The sequence below is a fragment of the Schistocerca serialis genome, chromosome 6 (assembly GCF_023864345.2).
Source record: "Schistocerca serialis cubense isolate TAMUIC-IGC-003099 chromosome 6, iqSchSeri2.2, whole genome shotgun sequence".
NCBI lineage: Eukaryota > Metazoa > Arthropoda > Insecta > Orthoptera > Acrididae > Schistocerca > Schistocerca serialis.
In genome coordinates, this window is record NC_064643.1 from 333,001,390 (window position 1) to 333,028,279 (window position 26,890).

At 38.7% G+C, this 26,890-nt stretch overlaps 1 protein-coding gene across 3 annotated transcripts in view; it reads right to left on the reverse strand.

Annotated features, from left to right (window-relative positions):
- Nucleotides 1-26,890, reverse strand: part of LOC126485146 (voltage-dependent calcium channel subunit alpha-2/delta-3-like) — a 324,602-nt gene that overhangs the window by 68,692 nt on the left and 229,020 nt on the right. For all 3 annotated transcript variants that reach the window (XM_050108811.1, XM_050108810.1, XM_050108809.1), the window contains 3 exons: nt 19,761-19,835; nt 7,807-8,003; nt 7,547-7,713 (listed from right to left, as the gene is read on the reverse strand). In XM_050108811.1, coding sequence (XP_049964768.1) covers nt 7,547-7,713; nt 7,807-8,003; nt 19,761-19,835 — 439 coding nt within the window. The remainder of the gene's footprint in view (nt 1-7,546; nt 7,714-7,806; nt 8,004-19,760; nt 19,836-26,890) is intronic.

Genomic DNA, 26,890 nt, shown 5'->3' on the forward strand with positions numbered 1-26,890 from the left:
ACCACCCAGCACAAATTATTTCAATCCTGATCCAAGCATATTCTGTCTTACTGATGAGAGGACCACAGAAAAAACAGTCCTGACATGCACCAATTATTCTTTAACTTTAGCACAGCCTTTTACATGGGTATGGCCACCAATTACTTGTCACCTGAATGAACTGCGAAACTGTGGCCAAGAGCCAAGTTGACCACCCAATGGCAGAATATGCTACCAAGGACATGTTTGACTCTACATGTAAAATGTGGATCTCCCCCACTAATCTCCCAATAGCTGATTCTTGGAATTACATAAATATGATTTGTCCTTTGATCAGCTGGTAAATTAAATTAATACAAGTGCAGGCTATACATGCTTACTGTAAAGAATGTGATACATTGCGATTTTTATTATGTATCTGTATATTTACAATTATGTTTCTTTCTTTCTTTTACATATATTAATCATCTTTAATACCATTTGAAGTAAGTCTATGACATCGGGAAAACAAAAGTTCAATATCTCCTTTCTTACGAACATGCAATTCTGCACAAACTGAAACTTCGTGCAAAAATACATCTCATCAGACAGTTCAATAGTTTCAAATCCAGGATGGCAAAAATTTGTTCAAAATACGTAAAATTTCAAAGATAAGTTTTAGAAAAACATTACATACACACAGTCAATCATTTAAAATATTAATAGTTGAAATATTCAAAAGCTTACACACAATTTAAAAAATATATAAACAAACAGTAAATCTGTAAGTGGTAGTAACAAAACTATTTAATTTTTAAAAAATTTGCATTTTTCTTACATGAAAGCAAAAATATGTGTCAGATGAGTCATTCATTTACACAGCGTATGTTGTCATGCTTAAAACTTTGTGGTTAGTCAAGTTGTTGTTGTTGTTCAGGCAGTCAACAGTGAGGCTATCAGCACCCTTACAAATACTAAAAGAAACAAATTTGGATGAAAGTGCTAAAAATATTTTCACATAGGGAGGATAAACCTACAAAATGACATCACTCATATTACCCCACACAGTCACTATCTCACATGCCTTGAGACAATGGAGAAAGAGTGAAAGGTACTACACCCAAGATTAAAACATAAGTAAAGTGACAGAGAAGCTAAAATAATGCCCTAGGGAAATGTGACTGGTTGACCACCGATAAACATGGGTGAACCAGTCAACCCATTAACACATTAAGAACATGTGCATAAAATTTTAAGAAACATGTTGGACATATCATAAAATCTTAAAAGTATCACCACATTAATTTGAACGTCACTTAAAATAGTGAAAAGACCTGTCAGGAAATCTGCTGCTGCCCTCTGGTCTGAAAATAAAACACAGTCTAATAAAATTTGGTGCACAGTGATCTGTACATCCCAAGCAGCACATATTGGAGGGTCCTTCCACCAGAGCAAGAAGCCATGTGTCATCAGTCTGTGGCCTTTGTGAAGACAAATAAAGAGGACCTCATCCCACCTGGGTGATTGGAAGGAGGTATGTCATGGCCATGTTGTTGACTTTATTAGATGCAGCTTATTGTCTGTAACTTCCAGCTACTCTTCCTCCCATCGGTGCAAGACTCTGTACCTCAACAATGAGGCAACAGCAAGGAGGGGGATGGCACACTGAACCAATTGAGGATCATAACATACCTCCTTGGCTACTACATCTGCTCTTTCATTCCCCACAATACCCGTGTGCCCTGGCACTCAGCAGAAAGACATCACCTTCCGCAGCCTTTGTAGTCAGAGGAGGGCATCCTGTATATTCTGGACTACTTTATCTACTGCATACAAGCATTGTAGAGATTGAAGGATACTTGAGGAATCAGAAAAGACAAGAAATTTAGCACCCGCAACACATCACTTCTATTGGAGTGCCTACAAGACTGCATATAATTCTGCACCAAATAGAGTGAACTAATGAGGGAGATGGGATCTTGAGGACATGATTACAGAGAACAACAGAGTAAACAGAATAACCATTTAGACCCATCTGTGAATACAGCCCTGTAATTGTGATGCTCATTTAAAATATCAGAAAATAATTTATTAAAAGAATAAATAGGAGTGCAATCTCTCCTGTATTGCACTAAATCTAAAATCACTCTGGGACTCTGCAGTAACCAGGGTGCAGTTGGGTAAAAACCTGAATTTGAGTCTGTACATCCTCCACACCAAGCAACTCCAGTGCATGCAGCACAGATCCCAAATGGCCTCATTGCCTGCGGATGATTAATACAGATATGCATTTCATAGCTGGACAAGTAACAGTATGGTATGCTGGGTAAGTGGCAATAGTGAGGAACTTACATGCCTGATAGTCCAGTCCCCAGGATCTGTGGCTAAGACACTTCAAGATGTTCAGTACCTTCTGGGACATGGTCTTCAGGTCCTTGAGATGGAGTAACTAAGACAGTCTGGAGTAAAAAATGAGGTCCACAAACCTCACAGAGCTTTCAAAAGGGAGTATGGGTCCCACATACTCCTTTCAGGTGAATTAAAAATTTAACAAGAAAGATTAAAATGAACACATACATTCTTCTCTGAACAAAATGTAAAACCTGTCTTTGCAGCCCACTCCCCCAACCTCTTCTCTGTAAGTTGCAACTAACAAGCCCCTATTGCAGCACTAGATGAGGAAACTGTTCACAAATAACAAGAATTGCATAGGACTCCTTAACATAGACATAATACTGTTTATGGCTATGGCAAAGAGGGTAACACTTAAAACACTGTCCTGAAGAACACCATTCTCCCACTTAAAACAATCTTACAGCACATCGACAACTTGGGACCTAAAAAAGCGCTTAGATTGGAAAGACCCTATGAAGATGGGAAGGTGGTCATAAAAGCTCCATTGGTGGAGCTGCCCAAGAATACTGTCTCTCCAAGTAGTGTCATACGCCTAACTGATGTTGAATTATATAACCAGATGGTGATGTTTACATAGGGGAGCCTCCTATATAGCTGCCTCTAGCAGGGTCAAATTGTCAACAGTGGGTTAAAATCTCCTGATCCACACTAAGAGCAGCTAAGGAGCTGCCTGGTCTCTAACATCCAGACTAGATGATGGTTAGACATTCATTCCAAGGTCTCTCCTATGCAGCTCATTGAGGTGACACTCAAGTGGCTTGCCTGCCACATCAAATTAAACATTTGAGAGCAATTTCCTTTGACACTGCTGGCAAATGTCAAAGCATACTTTGCCACATTTGGCTGTGACCGAGGGCAATATCATGAGTCTCAGACAGTGCTGAATCCAGCTCCCACATGGAGAAATGGAAGTTGTAAGACTAACAATTGTTGGATCTCAAGTCCAACTTGCCTCTCTCTACAGTCTTGCAGTAATGGCTGAATGCCGAATCCTGGCTGGCATTGGCAGTAGTTTTTGAAAAATGCTCTGCACCATCTGGGTGATGTCTCTGAGTATTGTTTGGTGACATCATCATTTCAGCACTGCTGACTATGTTTACTGGAAACCTTCTTCTGTAGACCAAGTGGAATGGTTGATAGAATCCAGGAACGTGGGGCATGACCTTTCCTGCTGTTCTTGATGGTGCATTGAGCTCTGGCCCTTGCCATTCGAAAAGCCGGGATGTTTTCTGCCATTGGATGGCATTTAAACTGTCACACAAGCCTGAGCCAGATTAATGAACAGCCTCATCAGTTGTCTCTGAAGATGACGAGAAGACTTCAAGATGGGAAAGTCAGCAACACGGTGGATCACTTGTGTGATGTCATTCACCCACTCCTGGATGCTGTCCCAGCATTTCACACAAGACTTCTTGAGAAATTGGGTGTTGACACCTACCAGTGGCCGACTCATTGTGCTTGGAGGTGGATGAGTAAATTTCAAAGGTTCCATCACATTCCCATGAGCAGCTATATAAATAATGGTGCACCCAGACAGAGCCCCACTTGCCTGGGTAAGCCTTATACAATCGAGATGTGGAAGATTCCCCAGTCATTGCCCACTAATGATTGTTGCACCTCAACAGCCATGCATCAAATCAGCATACAGCACATCTTGATATTGAGGGGTATTTTATAGAAGTTTTTACCACTCTCGTGATCTGGGTGGTCAGGGCAAGATCCCCATTACCTGCTGCACACAACATTACACTGCTATGCCATACAGTGATCAGTAAAGCTTGCCCAGAGCCTATGTTGGCCAAACACTGGTGGTACTTACCAGTCCACAGCTCAGGTACCCTGGTGTCACCAAGCTCATACCCAGCAAATGAATGCTGAGTCCCTGAGAATATCTATGTTCACTCCACAATGCAAATCAAAATAAATTACAACTGTAATAATGTAAAACTTACTGCTAATTGATATTTATTTATATACATGCCAGTGTGAGTCCAACGTTTGTTGCTGTTGGTGGGAGTCACAGAGAGTTGAACTTGTTTTCAGTCAGTAATGTGGCAGATTTAAACAAATCATGAACAGATTATGTAATATATGGACACTGTTTTCGTAAATGATAAGCGAATACATATTTACATAACATGAAAAATGGGGTTTCTTTCAGTAGTTTGAGTTACAACCTGGTCCCCTTATGAACCTTACACAATGAACAAACTTACCAAATGTTTTCAGGAAACATTCCTTGTCTAGCTTATGGAGCATTGTGGTGCAAGTTCTACAAATGTGGTATTGATTTGCAACTAAGTAAATTCACCAACTGCACTTTTATTATTATTATTATTATTATTACTATTTTGAATGCCATGAATGGCTTTGGCCCACAAGGCCATTTTTCACTGACCTCAGGAAAGTATATTGGACCTTACAATACTTTCTTCTATTCCCCTACCCTCCTACTCTCAATCTCTATTCAGCCTCATGCCCCAGACCAACCCATGTTTCCATGTCTTCCAATTCATACCACTAATGTACAATCACACTTTTTTCTCTACAGTTGCCCTCTTTCTCTGTTCAATAGCCCCCCCCCCCCAAATTCACTCCATCACTTCAATGTGAGACACAAGCACTCTGGGCCAATGTGGGTTGACTGGTGCCACATTTCTATTCCATTCTCTTGTTAGCTCTTTCTCCCAGCTGTCAGTCTTCCTTCCCTCCAAATATCCTTTCTCCTCCTTCCTCTGTGCTCTATTTAACCCCCAAATACACCAAAATTGCTTTTGTGTCTGTTTAGCTATGACAAAGGAATTCTTTGGAAGATCAGAAATGTTTTGAATCTCATTTTTGTGCCTGTTGACTGTTCAATCCCTCAACTATAGACTGAGTTGTTACATTTACTCCACCCATTAGCTGTATTGGACACAAGACTTCTCCCTTGAAGTTAGAGATTACGAAACATATTGTGTTGTCCAAGATAAACTGCAAGTTATAAGCAAATACAGACCTATTTAAGTACTCACAAAACAACTATTTCTTGAAAAAAATTATAATTATATATTAATACCTTCAGCTGCTGACAGGCATTGATATATATCAATGGAGACAGGTGAAAATGTGTGCCCCAACCGGGACTCGACCCGGGATCTCCTGCTTACATGGCAGACACTATATCCATCTGAGCCACTGAGGGAGCAGAGGATAGTGCGACTGCAGGGACTATCTCGCACATGCCTCCTGCGAGACCCACATTCTCACCTTATATGTCCACACACTACATTCGTAGTGCCACACACTCATTACTCGTGGAAGACATTCTCACCAAGTCCCGTAAGAGTTCGGGTAATATGTGTGCATCCACACAGAAGGAGGAGGTCATGGCCAGTATTGCCAGAACTATACACTTATATGGATATGGTGTCTGTTCTTTTGGACAAGTCCCTGCAGTTGCACTATCCTCTGTGCCCTTGGTGGCTCAGATGGATAGAGCATATGCCATGTAAGTAGGAGATCCTGGGTTCGAATCCCGGTCGGGGCACACATTTTACCTGTCCCCATTGATATATATCAAAGTCCGTCAGCAGCTGAAGGTATTAACATATAATTCCAATTTCATTCTAGGCGGCTGCAGGTCATCAATGGTGTTGGTTCTTTCAGACATGTCCGAAAGAACAGACACCATATCCATATAAGTATACTATCTCTTGAAGTTTTCTCTAGTTTATCAAAACTTATTATATTGGCAAAAATGTTGTTTCATGTGTAACTAACATAAACAACTACTCAAGGATTAGATCTCAGGTCTGTTCTGACTGGCCAACTGCTACCTAGGAGGCAGTATGAATAGCAATCTATGATAGTGGGACATGTGATCACCATGCCACCAATCCCTCCTACCGTTATTTCCAGTAGATGAATTCTGATGATGTCACTGCTTCTTTATTTAAGCAGCTACCCATCTGGCCTCGTGAGGCTGAATGGACTCCATTCTAGGCCTTCCCACCTCAGAAAAAAGGGGTGATACTCCAGGAATCATATCTAGGTCTTTCCACATCAAAGGCAGTGACGCTAACCATTTGGCTATGGAGCAATCTTTAAATGAAACTTATCTATAAATAGGCCTATACAAAAGTTACTGTATGAAGAGTAAATACAAGAGAGATAACAAAAAAAGAATCTATAACATTAAAAATAGAGAAGAAAAAAACAAAGGAGTTAACAAGAAACTAATATCAAGAAAATAGATATGGATTTGAACCCTCAAGTCGCTAAAAACATTTTTTTGCACACCTCAATCATAGACCTCATGAATAGAAATAAAAAGAATGAAGGTTTATTCTAAACTCTGGGCTAACAGAAACAATTCAGAATCATAGGTCATAAGAAACAATGGCGCACAGAATGTGCAATAAATATTCCTGTGTGACACAAGGTCAGACAGAAAGGAAACAACAGAGGTATCAAGAACCACAGAAGAGGGAAAAAAGGATGGTTGGAAATACTGTCTCATGACAGGGAAGTCATTAGTAGCAGAGTAACAGCTCACATGAATGAAGATAGTGAGGCAGTGCTCACATGACGGGATAGTTAGAGAAAAGCACAGGTGGAGATCTGAACTTCATTCTTTTGAGTATCAGATATTAAAGAGAAGATAAAAGTCCAATGAAGTAACAGTTGGACAGAAGATGTAACTAAATAATGATAAAAAATAAATATGATAAAGTAAATGAGAGAAGATGTAAATTGGATTGAACAAGGAGAGATACCATCAACTAAGTCAGTGACAGAAGATACTGGCAAGCGATTGCATGATTCATGTTCTCCAATTTATCAGCTCTATTCCCTGATACAATAGTTTTTATCCTTTTGATCCAGCATAATTCTCATTTCATCACTGGATCTTTCTCTTTTCTGTCCCTTTCACTTTCTCCGCCTTTCTGTTTATCTTTCCTTAGTTCTAAACCCAATGCTGAATGAATATTTTATTTTGTGTTGCTGTTCACTCTGATGCCCCATGTACTTTAATGTGAGCCACTGTTTCACTTGTTTTAACAAAGTTTGAATAAATTTTTGGATTCCATTTCCTGACACATTTACATCACATTTCAATTCACTCCTTTTAAACAGTGTGATTTTGGTGATTTTCATAGCAGAATACAAATGCAAATTATTTAATACACACGTGTAGTTGAGCGTGTGGAGTAATCCTCTTCTTGACCTATGGGATCACCAGCAAACATTTCCTTCCACTGAAAGTTTGTACTGCTCATACTCTCCAAGAAGTGGTACACTTCTCTTTCTGGTGAAGTAAAGTTGTGGAGAGAGCCATGGAAGTATTTGCAATACAACCTGAAGAAATCAGCAAAATCTGAATTATCACATCAGTGAGGCATCTGTACAATCACAGCATCTAAAGCAAATAAATGGCGTATGCGTACTGACCAGTTTGGATGCACTTTCCAGTTATTTCCTTGGAAGTAATTGGTAACTGGCTTTCCTTTCCGAGCATGATCTTTTATTATGTCATTCACTCTTAAATAAAACTTGCCATAACCTTCAGGCAAAGAAATACCAAGACTAAATGGAGTGCCTTCCAACCCGGAAAAATAGTAGTTCCGTTCTTCGCTCATCACACGTCGCTAAAAGTAAACATTAGTCACCCTATAATAAAATATTTGTTTACTTCACTGATAAACAGAAATTAATTATTACTTCCTGTGTCAGTCAATTTCTTTAATAGCAAGTGAGGCTGACAAGATTAGCAGGTCCCATAGTGCTCAGAGCCATTTGACAAGATTAGCACAACACATCTAGACAGGTTACTGCAAACACATGCTGACATAAATAGTTTACACCTAACTGTAGCTAGTGCATAAATACAGTATATATAGAATCATGATGTTCTTGCTAAGTTTTATATTTGACTTATAGGGCAATATGATAGCATCTCTGCCCTAGTAGTCTAGAGCTTAAGGTAGAAGTTTGCCACCAGGATGGCTACTCAAATTTGGAAAAAAAAAAAAAAAAGAAAATCGCTGAGAATTCCAGGTGTTGAGGAGGAAGATACTGTCACGAATCTCGTGACTGGTGAGAGGCGAGGGGGTGGAGGGGTTGCAGCATACCACAATAACGACTTTTCTTTGTTCTCACCTGAGCTATATACAGCCATAAGCAGCAGTTTAACAACAGTTTTTAAACACTGATAATTTGTATAGAATAACACTCACATAATTAACACAATTTGAAATATTGAGTGTTTTTCAATTTGTGATTCATAAAACTCAATAAAATTCAATTTCAGTGCTAGGGTAAAAATGCAGAATTCCCCGAGAGTTTATCAAATTCATGAAATTCTCTGAGATTTCCCTGATTTTTCTGTGTAAAATGTAACTGCCTCAAAATTCCAGGTTTTCCAGAAGAATCACCACCCTGGCCACACAACAGAACTAAATTCAATTGCTGTGTGGTGCCATTAAGTTTCCGACCATCCTAACTTGATTTTTCCCAAATAATTCAATGCAAATGCCTGCACACTTCCTACTAACACAGGGACATGACTGATACCTATAACTTTCTTTCTCTATTAATACTTCATTGTGGCCTGGGGTTATTGGAGTAGTCCCTTATTGTGGTGTTGTTGAAGTTCGCAACCTTATTCCTTAGGGAGGAAAGAGTAACAGGTTGGAAAGAATTGACAGGTCATTCAGACCCAGGGTGAAGAGACTCACCCATTGTGAGGACGAGGGGAGACAAAAAGGCATCAGAGATAGCAGCTGGTCATGATAGTAAACCAGTCAGCGCTGCAGGAGCCTCAGTAGAGAACTAACAGGATAGAATTAGAAGTAAAGCTGGATTAAGAGGAAAAACATTTCTTCTTTCGTCCACAGGGTTACTACAGCTGTCGCTGCATCCCAGATCTCTGCTGCCAAATGCCCCAATCTCACCATTTATCTGCATCCTCATCAATTCCTCTTCTCTCCATCGCTTTTTCAACATCCCTTAGCCACCCTTTCCATGGTCTTCTCTTCACTTTCTTCCAGGAACTTTCCATGAAAGTGCCCTCTTCAGCCATCTCTGTCTTCTTCCATTCTTTTGACATACCCTAGCAGTTTTTCTTCTCTCTATCCATAATACTATAATAGGTCTGCATCCTATCTCTTATTTCCTCGTTTCTTAAGCAGGAAATTCTACACTCTCTTTGCAAGTGGTCCATTTATAAAGCTCTAAGTCTCTTCTGGTTCCATTGTAAATTTTATGGTCGCATTTCAACATTTAAACTCATTTTTGAGGACCAAAGTATGGGCTTCAATTTTTGGATAGGTGCCCTTCCCTGCCTAACCTGTTGTTGAATATATCTGTCACATGTTCCATTATGTGACAGGATACTACACAGGTTACTATGCAGGTATTTAAAACTCTTTAGTAACCTTAATTTGATGTCCACCAATGTCGAAGTTACTTCCCTCCTCTCCACAACATAGATATTCCATCTTTTCAAAATTAATTTTCAAACCCTACTTTTATATTCTTCCAGCAAGTTCCTAAGCATCTGAGATATAACCTCTTTATCGCTTGATGCAGTGACCTGATCATCAGCATAGAAAAAGGTGTACATGCACTGGTTCCCTACTTCAGTCCCATGCCTGTGCAGCAGATGCAGTGCCTTCTGTGCATAAAATTTAAAGACAGACAGCATCCGTGTTTCAGTCCTTCAGTTATTCTGAAGGCCTCTAGAAATTTCTTTCTTCACTCTAATGACACATTCTGCCAACTTTTAGAGCTTTATGATACTTCTTACATACATTTTTGGCAGTACTGTTGACGACAGCACCTCAAACAAAATCCTTAGCAGCATTATGTCATACACTTCCTCAAAATCTATGAAGACCAAATAACATTCCATTCCAACCTCTTCTCATATGGGCTACCATCTTCACAGGAGATGATAACGTACATCAACTGGTCAAAAATACATCTCTGCCAAACACGACAACATCAAGTATAAAATGCATGTACTTAATGTTGCTTTATTTGACAGAGATGTAGTTTTGAGCACCTGGCGTATTATTATCTCCTGTGAAGATGGTAGCTAGTACTGAAACCAGCAGAGAATAAATTAAACTGCACAGCTATTGGCACAAAAAATGATTTTTTCCAACTATTTATTGGCTGTAGATAACCACTTAAAGAAAGCTCTTCTCCATGATCTGTCTTAGGGTAAAAGTGTTATTTAAGTATGTCCTGTCTTTTCAAAGGTCACTTCATTCTTCCACTTCAGTTACAGTCTTCTCCAACTTTATTTTAAAATCCTTCCATATGGCCTTCTAATTGAATTTATGACACTTATGTCATGATAAATATTGCTGTGCACTTTCTTGCTTCATTTTTATTACATACGGGGCTTAGATAAACTAGATTCCACTCTTGTGGAATATTGTCCCCATACCACATGCATTTATTAAATAATTTGCTCAGATATTCATACCTTACTAACTCTATCGGTACATTTCCAGGCCCTGATGATTTCCACATTTTCATTTGTGTAGAGAGATAAGAAAGGTAATTATGAGTGGAACCAAGAATTAGTAGTTGAGGGGAAAAGAAGATAGAGAAAACCCGAAAGGAAAGAGAGAGAAATAAAGAAAGAAAGAAAGAAAGAAAAATGGGTCAGTAATTAAATTCTTTCCATGAACGGAAAAAGAGTGAAGGAAGAGGAGCTTGTTTAAGTCCACAAGGATGGAAAGATGCATGAACATGTTGGAGAACTAGTTCCTATTTCTGGAGTTCAGAAAAACTGGAACCAGTTATGAGATTACAAATGGCATGTTTGATGTAGCAAGCACTCAGGTCCCTGAGGTCTGAGTGACCTGACCCTCCTTTCCAACCTTCCCCAACTTACCTTTCTTTACTCTCTGAGAAAAGAACTAACAGTTCCTAAAGCTACAATATTATGAAAAGGATAGTTGTTACCATATAGCAGAGATGCTCAGTCACAGGTAGGCATAACAAAAAGACTGCCACAAAATAAGCTTCAGTTGCCAGACACTGTGGTCATGTGTGTGTGACTTGTATTTGTGTGTGTGTGTGTGTGTGTGTGTGTGTGTGTGTGTGTGTTCTTTACTTTTTACAAAGGCCCTGTTGGCCAAAAGCTTATTTTGTGACAGTCTTTTTGTTGTGCATATCTGCAACTCAGCATCTCTGCTACATCGTGAGGAGCAACTATCCTTTTCATAATATTGTTACATTCCATCCTGGAAGTTCCTAAAGCTAGGTAGTTGTGTCCACATTTAAATGTTTCATATATTCAGTACTTGGAATTTCATGTCCTGAAAGTAAGTACCAGCCAACAATTCTGCCTCTTTCTAATTTTACAGTTTTCTCAAGTGAATTTCCTTATGATACAATAAATAGAAAATGATTACAATAAAAATGCAGTTTACAATGGCCACATTGCAAACACTTAATAAATTGTAAAAATGGAAATGATGAATTCTTTACCTATTTTCAGGCTCTCAAAAAGCATGCCCTTCCACAACCATGGTAAGGCTACTGTGAAGCACCCAGTTATATGACAACTTGGGAGAAGCAGTACAGGACTGCTGAGGATTGGAGGAAGGAAGAGGCGAAAAGTGGTTGCCAGAACAAAGAAGGTGACAAAAAACAAGGGATTAGTTTACAAGAATTGGTCAGTCCTCCTCCTCCTCCTCCTCCTCCTCCTCCTCCTCCTCCTCCCCCTATTTTTATTAGATGTCCTTTTGAAGATTTTACATCAAAGTCTTATCTAGTTGCTCCATTTCTGTGAAACCTACTTCTCTTTTCTAAGACTCTTTCCCTACTCTTAATTGTGCTTTTTTCCTCCACTCACTTTTTCTCCATGCCTCAGTCTCTTCATTTCTTCCTTCCTGTTCATTCCATTACGTTATTTATGTCTGTCATCTTTTCTTACTGGGCATTTTATTGGACTTATTTTGTTCTTCACTAAGATATTAAACCTCACTATTATATCCTTTTGAAGCACTCCTTAGGCTTTTCTCTTCATTTTTGACTATGTGTATTCTGTTCCACTCACTTTATTCTTTACCCACAAAATGAAGCTTCATAATACACTAACTCTTTCATAATAACTAACCACAGAAAACATACATGATAGCTGCTAATGGGAAGAGCAAATTTGAAGTAATATATCCCTGAGATCTCTTCTGATTGCCAAGTCACCACTTTAGGCTATCTATTAAGTTTTTCGACAACTATGCATTGCCATCTTGGATGTTGTATTTTATATTGTTATTACTGCAGCAATACATGTCCCTAAGCATTATGTAATTGATAGTGCTAAAAATAAATTGAGCAAAATAAGAGGATACTAAAATTATTTATTATTTACTAATAAATAAACAATGTAGGTTCATGAACACATGTTTTCAGAGCAGAAGACTTAGTATATATATTAACTGTGTGTCACGTCAATGGGTAGTCAAGTTCCTGAGGTAAAACTGTTTTCATAGCAAGATAAATAAAAGAAAACTGTTATCATGAGTCTCCAATGTTCCTCACTTACACAAGAATGTGATACAGTACCAAGTTTTTATAATAAATTATTGAAGTCGTTTCCTGAAACTAAAGTTCTGGGAATATGGCTAAAAGCAATATAAAATCAGCCAGTCATCTGAAAGGTCTTGAAATGAAACCTCCAAAAATATTGGAATGCTCTGGTGTGTGCTATGCCAGGGTGCAAGTGGGTAACAGTGATTCAAACATTCATTAATTTTGTATGGACTAGTCTTATGGGGACACACAGGCCACATCAAAATGAGTATTTTAGGATTGAAGAAAAAACTATCAGGGTTATAAAGAAATGTGAATCATGTAAAGCATACCATTCAGTTGAAAATAATGATCCTGTCTAGCCTTTACATTTATGATCCTATCTTGTTTGCAAATGAGTACGTTTCAAACAAAACTGGTGAACTACGACAAATTAAGCCATGACCACAGCCACATGATAAGCATCTGTAAATATCCACTTGCGTCAATCTGGAAAAGCACTGTATCAGAAAAGTGTTTCATACATAACAGGCACATTATTTAATAGGTAGCCCAGTCATTTAAAACAGCAGTAAAATAAAAATTCCTTTCAAAATAAACTAAAATCATTCCCTCATGGAACACTGATTCTCTTTTTCCTCATGGAACACTGATCCCTTTACTCAGTAAAAGAATTCTTGAATAATAAATTGTAAATTGCAATTAAATTATTGGAATTTGTGTTCTTTAAACTGTGTCAATAATTATTTGTAATTTATGATAGTAATTTGTGTAACTTAAGTTATACACAATGTGTTTTCCCCCAACTCAGTAATTTCCACAGCATTTCTATTTAGTTAATTCAGTGAAGTTTGTAAATTACAGACACGTTTCTTCCAAAAAATAAGTATCTTAAAGTAGTCATTTTTCATTAAATAAAACAGAAGAAGATATACAAGGCCGGTTTGTAAAGTTCTCGGAATCACCATGAAAGGTCAGCGTTAGCGCAACAAGTTGTTTACGTGATATTCATTGGACTGTTGCCTGTAAACACATACCATGCCAGTGCTCTTGGAAGAGAGCCATGGTGGTGATGTGGCTCTGTTGTTCCTGCATAGTGATTTACGAAGATGGAAAAAATCTAGATTCGAGCAGCGATTAAGTGCTTTGTAAAGAAAGGTATGAAAGCAAAGGACATTCATGCCAATTTCCAGAATACACTGGGGGACTCTGCTCCTTCATATTCAGCTGTTGCAAAGTGGACAAATGAATTTAAATCTGGTCAAGAGAGCTTAAATGATGATCTGCACAGTGGTCAGCCAAGATGTGTCACTACTCCAGAAATCACTGCAAAAGAGCACAATATGATGATGGAGGATCGCCAATTGAAAGTGTGTGAAACTGCTCGCACTTGTAGGATGTCATCTGAAAGGGTATATCACAATTTAACTGAAGAATTCTAAATGAAAAAATTATCTGCAAGATGGGTGCTATGTTTGGCTCATTTCAGGACAAACGAACAGGATTTTTTGCACCAGTTTGTAGCCACAGATGAAACTTTGGTGCACTACTATACCCCAGACACAAAACAACAGTCAAAGCAGTGGAAACATGACAATTCTCCACCACCAAAGAAAGCAAAGACAATTCCTTCTTCAGGAAAGGTCATGGCATCAGTGTTCTGGGATGCGAAGGGGATTCTGTTTGTAGATTGTCTCCCCAGTGGGCAAAACAATTACTGGAGAATACTATGCTAATGTGCTGGACAAACTGCAACAAATGATACACTAAAAAAGGGCAGGTTTAGCAAGGAAGAAAGTCATCTTTCATCAAGACAATGCACGCATGCACACATGTGCCATTACCATGGCAAAATTACAGAAACTAAGGTATGAATTGTTGCCACACCTGCCTTATTCACCTGATATGGTCCAATGAGACTTCCATCTCTTCCCAAAACTGAAAATTTTTCTTGGTGGATGAAGATTCACTTCAAACAAAGAATTAATAGCTGGAGTTACCAAATATTTTGCAGTCCTGGAGGAAACGCATTGTCGAGATGGGGTCAAGGCACTGGAAAATCATTGGAACAAGTGCATTAATCTACAAGGAGACTACATTGAAAAATAAAAAAAAGTTTCAGTGATGTAAGTACTTTTTTCAGTTCCAATCTGAGAACTTCTCAAACCACCCTCGTATAATGATAATTTTTATTGTATGCTTACCATTCAATAATTTATTTAGGCTAAATGAAGTTTATCACAATGGTAAAGTGTGAAACTGCTGCAGAGCAGTAAGAAATTATTGTTACTTTGATGTCTACCAATGCTCCTTCATGTAGGCTGCAGTGAAGCACCTTGCCTGATTGGAGACATGCCTGGCCTTTGCCACTGTAGTAATTACGGTTATTGCTCCAAGATTATCGAGAATGAGCAGGTGATCTTAAAACTATGACTAGAATGTGGTCAATCCTGCCAAATCTGGCAAGAGGTTCAGTATACAATGCAAGTCTGCTAGCTGTAGTCTAGAGATCCTCAACAGCTTTACCACTCTGAAGACACTGGACAAAAGTTTGCAACTAACCCATGAGCTTCGTGAATACACTAATAACACAGCAAAAAAAATGCAAGTGAGGCATAGTAGTAGTCAGAGGTCTAAAAGGACCAACAAGGTCCTTCTATTGATGATGAGGTCCCATACCCCGAGGAGTGTAGAGGACGATGCAGGAGACCCACACCGCCGACTAGGCAAGGTCCTAGCATAGGTGGTTTGCCATAGACTTCCTCCAACCATAATGGGGATGAATGCTGATGATGAAGGTGACATGACAACACCCAGTCATCTCAAGGCAGGGAAAATCCCTGACCCCACCGGGAATCAGACCCCATTTGCGGGAAGCAAGAATGCTATTGCAAGACCATGTGCTGCAAACTGTCCTCCTATTAGGGAATAGTAATGTGATGGGAATGTCATAACCTGGTGAGATATATCCTGGGTCATGAATACCAAGTAATGAGTATTTTTAATCTAAATGTGAAGTCACTTGTGATTTAGAATCCCCGGGGGCAGATACTATTGTTGGGCACATGTGTGTGTGTGTGTGTGTGTGTGTGTGTGTGTGTGTGTGTACTTCTTGAGCAATACAAGAAAAACAGTATGAAGCAATGTGTGTGATGTACAAAAGCAAAGCTTCAGGAGTACTTCAACAGAGTGAGGTGTTCACACATGGGTGACACTATATGTCACCTGTCAGATGGCTGCACTGCATATGGCATGGTCTTATACCAGAATGTTTCTACCTAGTAAGAACTTACTAGAAGAACTAATTTCCCAAAGTATTCAGTGTAACTAAAACATTTTCTGTCCAATCACATGATTTCTGAAACTTCCTTGCAGATTCGGTCCAGCACACAGTTTTAATCTGCCAGGAAGTTTCATATCAGCACACACTCCACTGCAGAGTGAAAATCTCATTCTGCACGTTATTTCTGTTATTGTCACTACTCCTTTTTAGGGTACATGTTTCTGAAAGACATAGCTGTCCAATAACTATGGACACAGTTGCACCAATCAGTGGAGAACAAAAAACACCAAAGCCTGGACAGCAGTCAAGTGAGTGTATAGCAATAACTGTGTGCTATTTGATATTCCAAAGTAGGGCAATCCTGACCACAAATAAATGCACATTATGTGGCAGTTAAGACACACATACCTAGTAGAGTTTGTCTCATGTTTCATGGAACAGCCATGATAAATCTTAATCATGTGGAACGAGTCATTTGTCTTTCAAATTGCACATTAATTGGTAAACATGGCTACATGCTGAACACTTATAATTTTATTTTAATACACATATAGGAGTTAGTAATTCCTACCCACTACCTTTTACAGATGATGATGACAGAAATGCAGTAGCACTGCCGAGGTGAGAGGATGTGCAGCAGCAGCACATGTCTGATAAACAGTAAATTAATTTAGTCTATGTTTTTTCCATATGCTTCTGCAAAGAAGTGAACGGTACGTGTGTATTTTGCTGTGGAGACTAGTGGTTAGAAAATTAATTGTAGTTTTTGTTTTTACATTAAGTATTGTGAATATCCTTGTGTAGAGCGGCTTCCTAGTGTAAATTTTCCCATCACCAGAAACTTCCTCACACCACAAAATTTTAATTTTGTGCTAGTAGACAGCCTACAGTTTAGATCAGTGCATTCTAGTTTGAATATTTATCTTGTATAGTAACTTTTCGGTAAACAGGATTTCTAATAACAGGTATATCTAAATACATTAACCTCAGTAGAGAAATTTATTTCTGTTTAATAGCTTGCGCTCTCAGAATACAGTTAGAAATCTGCACAGCAGCTTTCAGTGTTACTTTATTCTCCTTTGGTATATTTTGTACACATTTCAAACTCAGTAGCAACATTTGAGACCTTATATCTATTTTATATACAGTACGATATCGCTAAGGACTGATTGTTGTGAATAGACACAAGGAGGGTTGGCTGCTGTCCAAAAACAGCTGGAAGCTGTGTTGGCTATTGTCAACAAGCTTCTAGCTAATGCTCAAAGTTGTGATCATCATGATAACATAAGACAAATCAGGGCTTGCACAGAAATATTTAATTACTCATTTTTCCCGTGCACCATTCAAGAATGGAACAGTAGAGAGACACCTTGAAGGTGGTTCATTGAACCCTCTGCCAGGCACTTTATTGTGAATAGCAGAGTAATCACATAGATGTAGATGTAAATGTAGATGTAGACATTGGGGTGCCTGCCAAATTTGCCAATGTTACAGGACCCAAACTTAGAAAATGGTTTGGGCTTGCTATCCTTATGGCATTGTAAAAAAAAGCAAGGATTGATGATTATTGGTGAACAAATCCATTGATAGACATACCAATGTTTCGCAAAATAATGTCCCACAACCGATTCAGACAAATATTATCATTTTTACGTTTTTCTGACAACAACAATAAACTGAATAATGCTGATCGGCTTTTCAAAGTGCAATTCGTAATTGATTATTTTCCTAAAAAGTGTAAATAAACAAATATTTGAAACAAACGAATTTTGTATTTATTTATGTATGTACTGAGAACTTATGAGATTAATGATGAGTTTAGTAAAACTAAACAGTTTGTAATCTCCCGATAATGGCAAGAATGGCACGCGACAAGCCAAGTAATCCAAATTAGTGCTGCTGGCGCCAAGCAAATCGATTTGTATGAAACTTGTGGACGGCGAAGTGTTAAGCAATGAAAACTTTCTTTCTTAAACATGATTTATCCCAGAATGTTGTTCCATTTGATATTACCCAGAACTTGTTCCACATGATATTACTGTATGAAAATATGGAAAATATGCCAGCCTATTGATCTGTCTCTCTTCCGGATTTGCAATGATTTTAAGGGCAAATGTGCTTCTTCCAGTTTAAATTCTCATCAATACGGACACCCAATAATTTTGAAGTTTCCACACTATTTATTATTTCCTTGCCATAAGTTACAATTGGTGTAGCAGCCTTAGATGCACAGAACTGAATATGTTGTGTCTTTCAAATTTAAAGTGAGACCATTTGCAGAAAATTAGTTAACGACACATTTAAGAACATTATTTACCAATTCTTCTGCTGCTGTATTTAAGCTTGAATTGGCTACATATATGACGAACAATAACAGACCTAAGATTGAGCCTTGGGAACGCCATAGCAAACCATGGTTGCCTATGTGAAAATACCTGTCATTTTTTTTAATTTCATGTGATGTGCAGTAATTCACTGTCATGATCACCTAGTTGTGAATGTCAAATGACACACATTAGATAACTTGAAAACATCTCTGTAACTGAAACTGACCCATATTCCAACATAAATAAGTCCTATTATCAGCAGTTGTACAGTCTTGGTAAAATAATAATATCATTAAAAAAAATGGCAAAATAATATTATCATTTAAAAAACCTTCCTCCTGAGATGAGTGGTAATACTAATTACAATCTATATCTTTGCAATACACGCTTCTACAATATGGATTGAAAATGATCCAAAAACCTTACCCAGGCTTGCTATTACAGATGGTAGCTTTAAGTCAAACTTCGTTCAAGTTACACTTAGTTCATATGAGCAATTTAGGAACCAAGTATGTAGTACAGATAAAGTCAGAAATGAGTGGCAAAGGAAAGCACTTAAGTGCAAAGATATGTCATGAAAGAGGAAAAGAAATTTAGCAAAGGACTTTATGAACCAGTTTGTAAATGAAGCAGCATCTAAATGACTTATTACAGCTGTAAAAAGAATGAGCCAGCAGAAGACACATCACACATCAGAACATATCCTACAGTGCAATGTTAGTGTAGGGTAAAAGGTAGAAGGTCATAATTAAGAACTGTAGTTATATCAATAGAAAGAATTTCATATATAGTGACCAAAGCTTTCCACAGTTATACTCATTGCATTAATATTTTCAGCATAGACACAAAAATCATCCATGGACACACAAGAATGAATTCAATTTTTAAGGCTTTTTCTTTGTCTGATGCAAAGTGGCCATATATATTTGAAAATAGCAAGCCTTGCTATAATGAGAGTTTTATTTTGATAAATCATTTACAACAGCAATTGATAATATTTACTGCACTGAACATTCCAATCATTATTTTATTTATTCCATGTTAATAGTCCCCAGGAATTATTAGACTCGGTTTGATGTTTTGGCTTCTATTTTTACTGTTAGTCTACTCCTGCAACTTTTATTATAGAAAGTACTTTCATGTTTCAACAATAAAGAAATTACTATTACTTCAGCAAACATATTCTAAGATTAATCATTGAATGCCAATGCATACATGTTAAGCAACTAATACTCACGAACCATGTCATCATAGTGATATTTCATGGAAATGTTTAATATTTCTCCATCCTCATGGTTTACCATCCTCTCCCTCAGCTGCAACAATAATACACAACATAATATTGTACTTATTTGCACATTATTGCCAACAGTTTCGACCAACACTCAAACAGTAACACTATTTCAACATAAGATACACCAACAGTAGCAACAATTAGACCAAAAACACAGTAACAATAGCAAAACCAATAACAGTAATAACAGTAACAGCAGAAACAGCTGCATCAACTTCAAAAGAATAAAAATTCCCATATCAATGTATTTTTATTCCATATTTCCTTGAGCTGCAGACAAACATAATATACACAAGAGTGGAAAAGGATCATATGCCTGTGGAAGACACAGATGCAAAACCTGCTTAGTCCACCCACCCAGCACCTCTGATTCCAGTCCTGTCACAGGTTTATCTTACCCCATCAGGGGCTGGCTCACCTGTGAAAGCAGGCAAGTCATTTACCAGCTCTGCAGCAATCATTGCCCAGCTTTTTATATTGATATGACTACCAGACAGCTGTCCACAAGGAGGAATGGCCAAGAGCGAAGTAGACCACCCTGTGGCACAGCATGTAGCTGAACACAACACACTTCATTTCAATGGCTGCTTCACTACCCAAGTCATCTGGATCCTTCCCTCCAACAACTACTTTTCTGAACTGTGCAGATGGGAGTTATCCTTACAACACATTCTCCACTCCCAATTTATCCCAGCCTCAAGCTACAATAACATGGTGTCCCCACACCCTCCACTGAACAGTATCCACTCCCTCCATGCTATCACCTCCTCCCCATTCCCGTCTCCCATTCCTGTTAATTTGTTGTCCTCTGTCAACACACCCACCCACCTTCCCCATCTTCTCTCCTTTTTTCTCCACCTCCCTATCCCACAACCTCCCGACACTATGCCTGTTGGCATTCTAGTCCGTGCACTTTCCACCAGACAGCGTTCGTCTCTCTCCCCCCACCCATACACTACTATCACTTCCCCTTCCCCGCCCCATGCTAATTGCTGCTCGCATTCCATCTGATAGTCGCATTCCGGCCCAAGATCCTGGAGTTGGCAGTCGCATCTGTATGAATGTGGGTGTGGGTGGTGGGTTGCTTGTGTGTATGAATGGTGTGCGTCTCCCTTCTGCTGATGAAGGCTGTGGTCAAAAACTTTCTGTAAGTGTCTTAATTGCAGCTGTCTGCAACTTAATGTGTCTTCTTTGCGGTAAATAGCAATGTGCCTACATTGTTGGCATTCCTATCCGGAGCTTCCATTGTTTGAAATTGATTATCTTTAGAAGACAATCAGTTTGGCTTAAGGAAGGGCAAAGGCACTAGAGAGGCAGTTCTGGAATTGCACTCTACTACAGAAGAAAGACTAAAGAAAAATCAACATATGTTGACCCAGAAAAAGCTTTCAACAATACAAAATATTGCAAAATGTTCTAAATTCTGGGAGAAACAGGATTAAACTAATTAAACTACAGGAAAATCTGTATAATATATAATATGTACAAGAATCAAATGGGAACAATAAGAATGAAACACCAAGGATGAAGGGCTCGGATTAAAAAGAGTACAAGACAAGGACACTGTCTACTGTTCAATCTATACACCGAAGAACCAATGCCAGAAATAAAACAAAGATTCAAGAGTGGCATTAAAATACAGGGTAAAAAAATATAAACAATCAGAACCACTGATAACACTGCTACTTTCAGTGAAAAAGAAGGTGACTTACAAGGCCTTTTGAACTGAATGAACAGTCTAATGACTACAAATTATGGATTGAGAATAAATTCAAGAAAAGTGAAGGTAATGATGATTAGCTGACATGAGAATAATGAGAAACTTAACACTGGAACTGGTGACCATGAAGCAGACAAAGTTAAGGAATTCTACTACCTTGGAGGCAAAATAACATGTCACGATCACAGCAAGGACGACATAAAAAGGCACAGGAAAGAGGGTATTCTGGTGTCAGCACTCTAACCAGCAAGCAGAGTTGGCAGCTGATGGCTAGAGTGCTGACACCAGAACTTTTAGATAGTCTGCATAACCAGTTATGTTGGCCACTGATGCAAAATATATAGGGATCGTTTCAACCCTTCCGCATCAACTACAGTCTGAAGATGGCGCATTGAAGAGCCAAAACTGGTTACAACAAAATAAATAAAATCAAGAGGACAGCTGTAGGCATTTTGTTTTTCTGATGATAGTAAATGGTCATCATCCCAAAGACGTCCTGTCAAAAGAATAGACATAAAAAAACTTGTATAAGAAAGTAGTTATATTTGCTTCACATTTAGAGAACCTGATATCCATAAATGGGCAAAATCTAAATAACAACCAATGTACCAGAGTAATATTGTATTGATAATACTGTAAGCAGTTATATTACAGCATAAAAGAAAATTAATTCTCATTTTGCAGTAGCAGGTCACGAAGCACTTTTCATAGAGGGCCTAACTCAAATACACTATATGGCTAAAAAACTGGACACTACTTTTATATCATGAATGTCTTACATAATATTACTGATTTAGTTGTAAAAAACTGTTCATTATCCATATTTTGCTTCAATCACTAGGTATAGCATAATTTGCCGTGGATCTGAGAAAACTAATCTACTAAAAACTTTTAGACTCCAGGAAAAAGTCATCCAAGCCATGGTGAGAGCTAAAAAGAACCAACACTCAAAATCTTTATTTGAAAAGCTAAATCTAATGCCGATTCCAATCATGTATACTCACGAGACTAATTTTCACAAAGAGAAATTGCAGATTTTTGATGACACGTTTCCGACAGTATGAGATCAGACATACAGCAAGTAAAATTACCATGCTGCAGACTAAAACTGTACAAAAAATACCACATTACATAGGCATGAAATTTATAAATAAAATCTAGAAGGAAAAGTGTGATCCAAATCTAAAAAATACTGAAGGATATCTAGAAAAACACTTGACAAGTACATACTACTATCGTACAGAAGATTTTTTGAATGATGATCATGTAAAATAACACACATCTGAAATAGTACCACTACGTGTATTATAAATTTATATCAATTTTATTAATCTGTATACAGTACTAGAATTGAAAGGTCACCTATGTCACAAACTTTGATGGTGTCAGACACATTGTGAGGTAATAAAGATTTGATTTGACTAGATAGAGTTTGAGATACTGCTCACAATGGGTTAAAGAACTGAGTGGTGTTGAAATCAAGAACTCTTATGAAAGCTATAGCCTGCAGATCAAGAGTACACAGTATAGCCTATGAAGTTCGGCAGAGCTCTTTCCTGGGTCCATAAATGACCTTCAGCATACAGACAGCTCACTCCTGTATCTACACGATACAAATATACTGAGAACTAACACATTCTAAGAGGACACATTCCAAGAAATGGTTCAGACGAATAATTCTAATCTACAATCTTGTTATGAGGAAAACCATTTACTGATGAATATAATTAAAAAAACATAAGAATGAGCTTACACACAAGACAAAATGTTGCTCCATACAATCCAGGCATACACATTGATGGAATCAGTATTAAAAGTGTTGTGCAAGAGATGGAATTTCTTGTAATGCACATTATTCATCCACTATGTTCAAAATTGCATATAACTATTAAAAAAATAGCAAGTCTGTTCTTTACTGCAATCAGTATGAAATATTTATTGGCACGCACGCGCGCACGTGCGCACACACACACAAACACACACACACACACACACACACACACACACACACACACACACACGCACACGCACACGCACACACACAAACCATATATATAACCATACATGCACAGCTACATTTCCTCACCAACTAGATTGTACCACAGACAATGGCGAAGAAAGAAGAAGATGAGAGGAAAGAAATGATTCAATATGTTAAGGGAGACAAAATGGTAACTGAGATTCTAGACTGAAATCTGACACTAAAAGAAGGGAGAGAAGGAAAAACAGTAAGAGAATGTGGACTGGGGCAAAGTGATGAATCACCCTGGCACAATTTTGCGCAGAGCACAATTTAATCTTGCAGGCATTTGGTGTGAGAGCTGTGAAAGAAGGTTGTATATGTAAAAGAGACCTGGAGACACCAGAAGGTTTCAGATGGGCCAGAGACAATTGGAAACAGGTCTGTCAGGTGCTAGCCTCTGTTTGTGACACACCAGCAGAATAGTGAGTTACATTTTTAGCTTGTTCTGTGAGCTTTTATAGTTTAATTCTTAAATTAGCAGTTATAGGATGGGTAGGGTACATGCATGCTGTGTGCAGACACATGAGGAGCTGGTCACAGATCATCAACACCAGAAGACACTGCTGACCACATTCAGGGCCTCCAAGCTGCTGCCTCAGGGTGTATCGGTGGCAGATAATCTGACGCATTGCATGGAATACCTCTGGTGTCACTTGTGTCACCCATTTGCTCTGCCACCAAGGCACCTTACAGGGACAGGTCCGCACTCACTGCAGAGTGAGTTGCAGGTTGTAATGCTGGGGCTGGCCATCTGGATTCGCCCACTCACCCTGTGGGTGGAGTAGTGCCCACTTCTTTAGGACAGTCTGAGCAGGCACATGGGGAGAAGCTGTTTACTGGCTTCAGGAGCTCCAATGTTAGGCATGTTAGGGAGATAGCATCCTGAACAGGAAAGAAGTCCACTGCGAACTTAGTATATCTGCCGGGGTGCCACATTCCAGATGTGGAGGCGGCTTCACTTGTGGCTATGAAGGATGAAGAGTGCAGGGTGGAGGGTGCCGTAATCCTAATGTTGTGGCTCATCACAGCTTGAGTTCTGAGGCCATCCTCAGTTTGTACGGTCAACTGGTGGAAACAGTGAAGACCACAGGCCTCACTCGCAGGGTGCAAGCAGATTTCACAATTTGCAGAATCGTACCCAGAATTGACCAGGATCCTTTGGTCTGGAGCTAAGTGGAGCATTTCAACCAGAGGCTCTGTCAATTTTGTGACCATCTTGGCTGCAGATTTCTGGACTTGCATTATGTGGTGGAGAATTGTAGGACCTTTCTTAATAGATCAGGGGTGCACTGCACACAGAAATCAGCTGTTCTAACAGCAAAGTACTTATGGAGTGCACATTGTTCCTTTTTAGGATAGTTGATAGTATGAGGTCCTCTGATGAACACTCACCAATTGATATGCAAAGAGTGAGATCATGTACAAAATAAAGACACTTTGACTGTCAACATTTTAAAAGCAAGTAGCTGAAGCATTTACAATAAGGTTCTTGAATTTACTGCTGACTAGGAAAGTTGTCATATTCAAATTATTCTCAGAACCAACCACTGGATGAAACCTGAAGTAGCAAGACCTGAAATATTTAATGAGGCATAAAATGTCTATTGAAAAGACAGATTAGATACCATACTAGAGGGAGCATTCACTGCAATTGACAATAGTATTGTGCCTACTGAGGTTGAAACTGAGTAGGACAGTGAAGTAGGCTAGACCTGAACAACCAGCCTAGGTGAACTCAAGGGACTCACTGGATGTTATTACCAGCTATCTGATTCTGCTATAAAAGTGTAGAGTCTTCAAAGAAAGTCAATGCTCAGTAGTGTAGAAAAACCTCAATCATGCAGTCGTAGTTGGTGATGATTTTACTCTACCGAGATAGACTGGAGTGTCTATGGATTCTTTGCAGATGGCACAGACAGGCAGTGTTGTAAAGTAGTTCTGAACACTTTTTCCAAAAACCGTCTTCAGCAGCTAGTTTGACAGTCCACACACAATGGAAATATTTTGAACCTTGAAGCTATGAACACGTTGACCTTATCAACAGTGTCAGTATAGAGACAGGGATCAATGATGAATATGTCATCATAGTGACTATTTTCTCAAGATAATAAATCCACTGAGAGGGCTAGGAGAGTATATGAGTTGCAACCCAAAATATCTGAGACTTTCATTGTAAAATTCAGAAAATTATACTTACATTCTAATATCCTCCATCACCTTCAAAGTAGTCACCTCGGGCATGTATACAACAATCCTAGCATTGTTCCTATTTTTGGAAGCTCTCTTGGAAGTCTGCATGGTGAAGTGTGTTCTGGGCCCATTGCGATTTCACTTGGATGCCTTCAATCAAGTCAAAACATTGATTTTTCAACATGATTTTCATCTTTGGGAACAGGCAGAAGGCACACAGGGCTAGGTCTAGCAAATAGGGAGGTTGAGGGACTATTGCATTCACAATGAACGAAGTGTGTGCAGGTCCATTGTCATGGTACATCAACCAGTCTTTCTATTTCCACAACTCTGGCCATTTGTGCTGAACATTTGCCTTCAGTTGCCTCAAAAAACTCACAGTAAAACTGCCTACTGACAGTCTGACCAGGTGGAACTAACTCCTTTTGTACAATTTACCAAATGTCGAAAAAAAAGGTTCAGCATTTACTCATGTTGCTGCAAACTTGAAGGTTTTTTTTTTCCCTTGGAGGAGATGGTGTTTTCCATTGTAATGAATGCTGATTCTTTTCAGGGTCACATCTCTCGAACTCTTTGTTGCAGCTCAGTGCACATCTGATTCCAGAGGTTTCGTTGATAAGTGCTGAGAAGGTGAGCAGCAAACTTTGTTGCAATATGTCTCATGTTCAGTCCATCAGATAGAATTCATTGACATGCACTGTACAACAGCCCACATCTGTTACAAACACCATGAATTGTCTGCCTTTGGTTTTTGTGAATCACGTCAAGCACTTCCATGATCATTTCCAGAGTTGTGCACATTGATCATCGATCAGAATGTTTGTCATTTTTCACAGATTCTTGACCTTCCTTGAGCCACTTGAGTCACTCAAAATGTTCTTGTCTGAATCAGAACACTCTCACCAAATGCCTCTTCCACCACACAGTGGGTTTCAGCTGAAATTTCCTTCAACTTGAAACAGAATTTGAGCAAATCCACTGCTCCTCATGTTATCCATGTCACAATTCACAGAAACGCTAAAACAAATCCTGACACACACCATTAGAACTCAAAATTGCATGTAGCAAAGATGACACAACTTTGTGCCACAGTAGCTAAGATGTGCAGCTCGATACATCTACCAGCAGAATGTTGTACTGTGAC